This window comes from Zingiber officinale, chromosome 4A, assembly GCF_018446385.1.
Source record: "Zingiber officinale cultivar Zhangliang chromosome 4A, Zo_v1.1, whole genome shotgun sequence".
Lineage (NCBI taxonomy): Eukaryota > Viridiplantae > Streptophyta > Magnoliopsida > Zingiberales > Zingiberaceae > Zingiber > Zingiber officinale.
This window is the reverse complement of record NC_055992.1, coordinates 160748999-160759011: the sequence shown is the minus strand read 5'-3', so window position 1 is coordinate 160759011 and position 10013 is coordinate 160748999. Positions and strand designations below refer to the sequence as shown.

At 33.9% G+C, this 10013-nt stretch overlaps 1 protein-coding gene across 1 annotated transcript; it reads left to right on the top strand.

Annotated features, from left to right (window-relative positions):
* The first annotated feature begins 253 nt into the window (after positions 1-253).
* LOC121973001 (wall-associated receptor kinase 3-like) lies at positions 254-8516 on the top strand. Its single transcript, XM_042524602.1, has 5 exons — positions 254-277; positions 1213-1958; positions 5144-5403; positions 5484-5660; positions 7306-8516. Exons 1-5 carry the CDS (start codon positions 254-256, stop codon positions 8514-8516), a joined length of 2418 nt encoding a protein of 805 aa, XP_042380536.1.
* Positions 8517-10013: the final 1497 nt, after the last annotated feature.

Here is a 10013-nt window from a genome sequence, read left to right as displayed (position 1 = left end):
TCATATTTAGTTTTTTCATTATTGTTTAGTTAACTTATATAAATAAGTCTATTGGCTTCAGTAAATAACAGATCAAAGAATTATTCTTTGTTCTATTTCTTTCCTTTGTCTATTAATTTTAACATGGTATCAAAGTCATCTTCTCTTCCTTCCAATTTTTTTCTTCTGAATTTTTGTTACAGCAACTACAGGAGTGTCTACATGCTAGTTTGATATCATCGTCTATAGTGCGGCAACCGTGACAACTTCGACGATGGCAATAGCAGCTTCGACAATAGTAACTTTTCTTCTACTTTCATTAACAACACTTTTTTATCGACGATAATAATTTCGATAACATTAATAGTAGTAAGACAAAGTTACTATTTGCTCATTTTATTCATCTCATCATTTTTTTTCCTTCTTCTTCTTTGTAATTTTTTCCGTCTCAGTCTCCGTTATGTTAAAAAAACAAAAAGCAAACAAAAAAACCAGAAAAAGGGAAAAAAACAACCAGAGAAAAAACAGGAAAGAAAAAACAGAAGGAAAAAAAACTAGAGTGAAAAAAAATAAAGAAAATCTTCTTTAGATTCCACTGAAATCTTTGCACCATCATAAAATAGCTCTTTCTCTTTTCATATAGTTTTTTTTTTTTTTTGTTAAATTTGACCATGATAACTGATTCTGTCTGAGAAGCTTGACAAGACGGAGAGCCCGGGAGAAAAAACTTACTGCTGGTGAAGAATAATACCTGTAGAACACCGATCTAAGAAACCCAAAGCGGATTAGGAAGAATAGAGTCGCTGAGTGCCCTCCTTGCGTGAAGATTCGATAACAAGAGAGAGATCCGACCGAAGAGAACCCGGATTCAGAGCTTCCAAGACTTCCTGCGCACAAGAGACCAACCAACACTATCGTCAGTGACCTAAGACCGGGGTGGGAATCCCTTGCTAGACCCTCCGACGCTTAAGTTAGTGATCTCTCTTGGTGTCTCCGAAGGAAGAAGATGAACAGTGGTTGAAAATTAGGGTTATGAATGTGCGTGATGATGTGAACTTACCTAGCCAACGGAGAAAATTTTCCTTTTTATACCACTTCATATAACCTTTGTAGTCATGAAGTGGACCCCGGTTTGTTAGAGTTTGGTATGAGATGACATAAGCTGCGTACTTGTGGTAAATGACTTTTAAGAAATCTTTTTTGTACCCCAGATGTACATTCTTTGTCGTCTAGTACCTACAAAATAGTCTGAAAACACATTTCCAGGCCAAAATATATAACACCTGTTATACAATCATATACTGCAAATATCTTCCCTGCAAATCCCTGCAAATCATATACTCCGTGAACGTAGTAATCGTAATAGCGCTGACAGTGGCAGCTTTAGCTGCTGCTGCTTCACCACCGAGCTATTCCAGTGCCGCTACTTTACCACCAAACTGCGGGCGCAAGTGCGGCGATGTCGAGATCCCCTACCCCTTCGGCATCGGCCCCGGCTGCTTCCGCGACGGCTTCGACATCGTCTGCGACGGCTCCCGCCCCTTCATCGGCAACACCGCCATCGAGCTCATCGACATCTCGCTGAACCTCAGCCGCGCGCGCGCCTACACCCACATCGACTGGATCTGCTACAACAACACCAGCGTGACCAGCCAAGGATACATCCCCTTCGACCTCTCGACCCGGCCCGCCTTCACCATCTCCGCGGCCGAGAACAAGTTCACTGCCGTCGGCTGCAACACCATCGCGCACATGGACAACGGCAACTTCGGCCGCGACGACTTCTATGGAACCGGCTGCGTCTCTGGTTGCCTTGATCTCAACATGAGAAACGACACCTGCGACGGTTCCGGGTGCTGCCAGACGGCGATCCGGAAGGGGATGACGGCCTTCTTTATCGGGTTCGGCGATGAGATCAACAACTCTTTCGTGTCGGATTTCAATCCTTGCAGCTACGCCTTCGTCGTCGAGCAGGAGTGGTATGAGGTTCTGAGCTGCTTAATAGTCTATTTAACTCAATTGGCTCAAATTGATCCACTAAACGACATGATGACCCATTCGCCTGTTAATCAATTGACTTGACTCTCCAGTCCATCTAATCATACAGCCAATTGGAGTCATTTAAGAAAAAAATATATATATTCTAAGAATAAAGTAAAGAAATTGAAATAATTATTTAAATAGATACTCAGAGTAATTTGTTAATAAAATAAGAATAGTTATATTATGGAAATTTATTAAAATAAAATAAAATAATTATTTATATGAACTAAGTCAACGAATCCATCATAAAGTTGGACGCTGGTAACGAATTAATAACTTTATCATACATTTGAACATCCGTGTAAACATTCAAATCATCATTCATATATATATATATATATATATATATATATATATATATATATATATATATATATTATTTTTCTTTACATTATATAATTTTAATTATATAATTATTTATTAATCATATAATTAAAATTATGGAAAATAAAATATAATTTAATATTATTTAGTTTAGATAATATAATAAAAATTTATTTATTTAAAGATTTTAATATATAATCTAATTTAATATTTTACTGTATTATTTTTCATTACAAAATCAAATATTATTATTATTATTTTATAAATTTTACGTTTTTTTTTAACATTATATTTTTTTCTTTACATTTTTTTTTTTAACGTTATGATTTTTTTTTTCTTTATGTTTTGTTTACCATTACGTTTTTTTTTAATTTAACTTTATGTTATTTTTTTACTTTACCTTTTTTTCTCTTTTTTTCTTTACCCATTACGTTTTTTAAATTTTTTTACTTTCTTGTATATATATATATAATATTTTCAAAAATATAAATTTATTTTTTAAATAAAATATCACTTTTTTATTTAATTTTTATAATTTAAAATAAAATTTTTGTTATAAAATTTTTAGGTGTATGTTTATCTCAAAGTATAAATGGATATCTAAACCAAATAAAATTTTTTATTTAGTTTTTATTTTTTTTATCGGAGTATAAAAAAATTATAGATTATCTAAATTAAATAAATTTTTTATCAATAATCTTAAATAAATAATTAAAATTATCAAAAATAATCCTCACCACCTTTAAATTTTTTGTCTCACTAAACTTCCCTTTCATATTCAGACGATAACTTTAGAGATTAATGATGGGTGATAAGAAACGAATGGGAGGTGAGAAAAAAATTTGGTTGAACAGATCGAATTTAAAAGTCCGGTTTAATTATTTTGGATAAAAGTTGATTTGGTCATTTCGGTAATTTTCTTTAAAAAATATCAATTGTTTCAGTTAAAATTCAATTTTAAAATTTTTAATTCAATTAAATTAATCAATTTATTTTATTCTCATTTGCAACCATCACAATTATTAGGTATTTAAATGAGAAATAATATCCAACTTGTAATTTTGCATGATATTGTCTATTTGGCCTAAGCCCTAAGGTCATCCCACATGGTATACCATGACTCTGATACCATTTGTTGTACCCAAAAAGATGTTCACATATCTCCACAATGATATGATATTATCAACTTTGGGCCTAAGGCCTCATGACTTTGCTCTTGAACTCTCCCCAAAAGATATCATGTCAATGGAGATATCATGTATCCTTTTAACCCTATGATATTTTACTAAATCTTTCAATGTGGGACTTTGATTGAACCCCAACAAAATAGAAATGTATCAAAAGTTTGGTTACTTAAGTCAAAAACTGAATTAACCAATATTATATCGATTCAGAGTGGTCGATTTATATTAGAAAGCTACGTCGATTTGGTTAGTTTGAAAAAAATATAGTTTACCTAATTTTGATTAAATCGATTCGGTCGATTTGATTTTGAATCAATTGCTCAATCCTAGAGGATAAAATATGTGTTTTCTCTTTAGCGTCGTTCAAAAGATCTTGAGAAAGAAGAAGAAGTGGAAGCAAATAAGGAAGATCTTCCAAGGGGCTTAGGAGATAATTGTGCCGAAAAATTTCTTGTCAATGGAGAATAAAAAACTAGGTCAAGATTTGATGTCCTAAACCCTTGAGGACCTCCCTTTTAGGCCATATATAATAACGGATTGGACTAAAGGGTTCTACATATTGAACTCACATCCAATAACTCAGAATCCAATAACTTTAATTTAAATTACTTAACAGATTTCAGTATCGCAAGTCTCTTAAATCACATGTGAGATCACCTTAAGGGATATTAAATCCAACAATCTCCCACTTGGGTCATATGTGATTATAGACAATACGTGAATTTAACTTTAGTTAATATTAAACTTTATGGGTACAAAATACCCCTTAAAAAATCTAGTTCATTAACTTCATTGGTATAGGACTAAAGAAGTCATAACTAATGTATATGATCGTGACAAACCCCAACAGTAATTATAATATCAATATCATTAATGACATAGATTAAGATACGGGTGTGTAGAGTAGAAATTACATGAAATGTTAATTTCCAACTGGTACTAAGATGACTTCAAAAAAGGTCAGATCATATTTACAAAATACTTTATGTTAAACTGCAATAGTAAATCATGATCCAAACTTAATGATTTCAATAGAAATCTGTATCATATTTACAAACACTAAATGTTAAACAGCAGTAATAAATTATGATATCATAGACAGAGTGTCAAACAAACATATAAATTCCCATTAATGTTTTAAACTTTAAGTACGTACAATAATAAAAAAAAATAAATGTTTGTCTTTATTAATCACAAGAGCAATAAAATAAATACAGACACTTACTAGATGAGCTCTTCTTTCATAAGGATCCCCATATCCATAACATGCGCATGAAAAACCTTAGGCACCAAGCCTTTGATGAGATTAATAAGTGTTAAAAGTTCCTCCACTAAGGTTTAACATCCCTAATGGTGGTTATACCTTCCCATAGATAGCTATTATTTTACTATACTTAAAATTAGATCAACTCTAATATCAATTCTTATGCCCGCCTTTAAAGGAGAGATCTAAGCTTATTATTGGCTCAAAATGCTTAAACAAGCTAATTTATCTAAGCTTAAAGTTCTTCTATTAGTTTATAACTCGTCATCTGGTAACAAAGTGGGATGTTACAGGAAGCGATTTAAAGGAATTAAAATAAGAGTGTTGTTTAGCCTTCTTAATTTATCAGGTACAACTTTAGCACAGCAGATCTTGGTGGGAATAGATTGAATCAGACTTACAAATTTGGGATGCCAGTGGTGTTGGATTGGAGAGTTGAAAATATGACAATTTGTGAGGAGGCTCGCTGGAACCCGAAGTCGCCACCGGCATCATATGCTTGCGCTGATAAGAATAGTGAGTGCTTCAGTTCAAGCACCGGAGAAGGGTACATCTGCAACTGCACAAGAGGTTACCAAGGGAACCCTTATGAAGATGGTGGATGCAAAGGTAGACTGTAGCTAATTAATTGAATGAAAAGGATAATTGCCACAAGGATTTTGCTGATTTTAAACACTGTTTGGTCGCAGATATTGATGAATGCAGTCTCTGGTCAGAGTATAGGTGTTATGGAAGCTGTATAAATACGATAGGCAATTATACTTGTTCATGTCCACAAGGCACAATGGGTGATCCAACCACCAAGGATGGTTGCCATCCAACAACAATATCAACAACTTTGCCTCAATCTCTAAAGGTGCTAATTGGTAGGTGAATCTCAAAATGATCACACAATTTGAGTGGTTTTTTTTGTGGCTATTTTTTAATTGTTGTTTTGGTCTTTTGGCTCATGTTGTTGTTATGAGTTTCTTGTAGGTATGAGTCAAGAGAGAGAAGTTAAGGATGGAAAATAATGGAGAAAAGAAAAGAGGACTTCTCTCGTTTCTTGTTTACTTGGTAAAAAAACCAAGAGAGAGAGAGAAAAGAAAAAACCTTGCAGTTTTCTAAAATAAAAGCCTGTCTCAATAAGGCTTTCAAAATATGGAGAAGAAAGAGAAAAAAAATAAGTTTATGTGACTGTCTATTATGTGTCGTGCATGCCACATTGTGTGGCTAGGGAAGATTGGTTAAGGATTTAAGGTCCATACAAAGTATTCTAGACATCACCTCTACTATTTAAACATGAACATTCACAAGATTACACTGCGGTTGAGTAGAATTCTGATTCTGCATCTCACTGTACTAGTGCTATTGTAAATCAACTTGAGGTAGTGCAAGACTTCCTGCCTACTAGGGCTTATCCTATAGGTGATATCTCATTTGAAAAGATAGTGTATAAGCCGCCTAATAAGAACAAGTCTATAACATCACGAGTTACTCTATTGAAAGTAGTACACCTTAGACTTCAATTAGGTGAAAAGTAAACATAACAGAAACACAAGAATGTGATAGGAACTTCATAACACATAGAATAAAAAGGTTCTATATTTTAGAGTTCGAGTTCGATTGGAAGTAAGATTTTTTTGATAATCAAGGATGACAAATTTATTGGTGAGCATTCTAAGGGGCAAAGAAGAAAAGTCACAAGTGACACAAGACATTAATTGAAGAAAAGTCAGTAAATAATATTAGAATAAGCCTTGAGAATAATGTCCTCCATGTCTCGTGTCATAAAGATTAAAATGCTTAGAGTATGACTGACTCCAGGGTAATAGTGCAGCGATTAGATTTTCTAAATGGTTAATCAAGTATCTAAGGATTGAATCCTAGTTATGACATATTGTAATGGGACGACAACACAAAGAATGTTGGCCGCTTGGATGGAACTTCGTGAGTACTTTCCAATTTACTTTAATGGTTAGTGGAAAATTTCTGTAAGATTGGATCTATCACCTTTAAAATTTGTCATTTTGAAGAGTTAGATACCTGTATTATTCAAAAAAAAAAAAAAAAAACTTAGAGGTAATGGAATAACGTATCATTATATGATTCATATTTACACCAGAGACTCCTAATTAATGCAAATAAATGATCAAGAGTTTGAGTCTAGTAAATAACTTTATTAGCAATGGAGGTAAAGAATGTTGGATTAGTCCTCTGAGTTTACTTGGAGTATGAAAAGTTTATAGGTAGATGGTGTGATCCTCACCGGATACTTAGCTAATTAGATTGTGGTATCATTATAAGCTAACTAAAATGAGTGTTTAGGATGGGCCATGGGAGCAGATGCACATAAGGAGGAAATTGCAGAAAGACTAACACTTTTGTTCTCTTTTCTAATTGTACTGAATGAATATGCTTTGTCCTGTGTCTAGGAAATTGCAGCAAATATCAATAATTTTGTTCTTGCCTGTAACAATATTTTCACTCTTCAGTTCACAATTTATAATTATCAATATCTTTTATGTGCAGCTACGATGAGCAGCATCCTTTTCTTAACCGTCTCAGGCTTTTCTATCTACTTAGGATTGAAAAAAAGAAAGCTTATGAAAACTAGGCAAAAGTTTTTCAAACAGAATGGAGGTGTATTACTACAACAACAAATGAATTCTTATCGAGGTGCCACTTTTAAGTTGTTTACACAAGAAGAATTGAAGAAGGCTACAGATAACTTCAGCTCAAGTCGAATTATCGGTCGTGGAGGACAAGGAACAGTTTTTAAAGGAACGCTAGAAGACAACAGGCTAGTAGCAATCAAGAAGTCGAAGCTGGTCGACGAGAGACAAACTAGGGAATTTGCAAAAGAGATGCTCATCCTATCACAGATAAATCACAAGAATATCATCAAGCTCTTAGGATGCTGCATAGAGGTTGAGGTTCCAATGCTTGTATATGAATTAGTATCGAAAGGAAATTTATTTGAGTATCTACATAGCAAGACTCACAGGTTTCACATATCACTGGATGCCCGTTTAAGGATTGCTGTGGAGTCTGCTGAAGCCCTAGGTTACTTGCATTCATCAGCTTCTACACCGATCATTCACGGAGATGTGAAGTCCTCCAACATCCTCCTGGACGACGAGTACACAGCAAAGGTTTCAGATTTTGGAGCATCAAAATTAGCTCCCAAGGATGCAACTCAATTGGGTACATTTGTGCAAGGGACTCGTGGTTACTTGGATCCTGAGTACATGTTAACTTGTCGATTGACTAAGAAAAGTGATGTTTTCAGCTTTGGAGTAGTGATTCTAGAGCTTCTCACAAGGAAGAAGGCACTTGAGTTCGATGTGTCAGGTGAGGAAATGCTGCTCGTGACCAGTTTCATTTCTGCAATGAAGGAAAATAAGGTTGAAGAAATGGTGGATCCAGAAATTAAGAAAGAAGAAGACATGGTAGTGATTAAAGAGGTGTGCAAGTTGGTCGTTCTTTGTCTGAATTCTAACGGAGATGAAAGGCCCACTATGAAAGAAGTGGCAGATGATCTTGGAAAGCTGAGAAAAAATAAGCAAATTTTAGATATGCAAAGTAAACACCAGAAGCCTGTTGATGACATAATTGTAACATCAGAATATGTTGATGAGCCTCCACAAAGGATGCAAAATGCAGCATCATCTGAACACTCTACTTCTAGGTATCGTAGTTTGGACATTGAGGCACTATTGAGTATAGAAAGTGGAAGATGATTCATTAGTGAGTAGGCTTCTTGCTACCTTCTGAATAAACGATTGCTACGTATTTGATAATCCTAGAGTTGTATAATACATCTAGGTATCCTAGAGTTTGTATTCTGTAAGATATACTGACTCTATGCACAATTCTTATGAAAGATATGTTGATTGTTATTTGGAATATTGTATCGGTTTCCCTGTATAAAAAATTTGTACAAGTCCTGAACCTTTTCTACTAACCTATTGTGTTCTTTAGAAATTAAATTTGAAATCGCAAATAAAACTTAACATTATTGATTCAAAATTCCACTTATCTATTCTTAGAAGTTTAGACTTAAATCTTAAACGATGCTTAACATTATTAATCCAAATTCACATATGTTACAAATTTGATTAAATATTTATTTCAGAGATCGGCTCCCAGGTCAAACATGGCGAGGCACTAAGTCTTCTTGGGTATGGGATCATCTACCACTGCCTCGACAAAGTCTTTCAAAGAAATTCAATATTTAATCTCCTTATAGTAACCCTAGGTTTAACCATTAAGAGCTATCGAATCACAAGATCGAAAAAAAAAAAAACACAAATTCGAATCACAAATCTGAAACCTATAATCTGTAGCCTCTTGTGTTTGGTATTTCAAGATCTAAACAAAAGGATAAATTAGTTATGATGCGGAAACTAATAACTAGTTATACCTTACGTAGCTTATAGACCTCACGATCTTCTGCCGTATTCCTCTTATAATCTCGAACGTCGTGTGGGCGACGATCTACCGAAATGAGAATCCACCCAAGCTTTCTTCTTCTCTTTGCAAGTTTCGGCCAATCAACAAATTCCTTGAGATGAAGAACTTCGGCCACCAACCAAGCTCCAAGGGATGCTAAAAAAACAAAACCTCCTATCTCTCCTTCTTCCTCTAACAAGATCCGGCCACCACCAAGCTCCTTGAGATGAGATGTCGCTGGCCACCAAGGCAAAAGAATAGGAGAAAATGAAGGATGAGAGGGCCGACCATACCACCAAGGAATAGAAGAGAGGAATACTAGATTATGTGTTGTTAGGTGAGACACCTCTACCATCTCTTTTATATTCCTTGGTCTTGGCAAATAAGGAAAGTTTTATAAATAAAATTTCCTTATATTCCTTGCCAATGTTTAAGAAGGAAAATTTAATTAAAATTTCCTTATCAAACCTCTAATGGCCGGCCACCTTATTCCCTTCAAACAATGAAAGTTTTAATCACAAAATTAAAACTTTCTAATTTATTTCCAGAAATTTTAAAATAAAAATTTCTCTTTAAAAAATTCCTTTCATGTTTGGTTATAAAAGGAAACTTTTATAAATTAAAATCTCTCTTTTAAAACATGTGGATGATTACAAAAAGAAAAATTTTCTCAAAATTTAAATATTCCTTTTTAATCTACAAATAAGTAAAAATATCAAATCTTTCTTTTAATCTTTTGTAGAAAGCTATAAAAGGAAATTTTAAAATTTTATAACTCTCTTTTA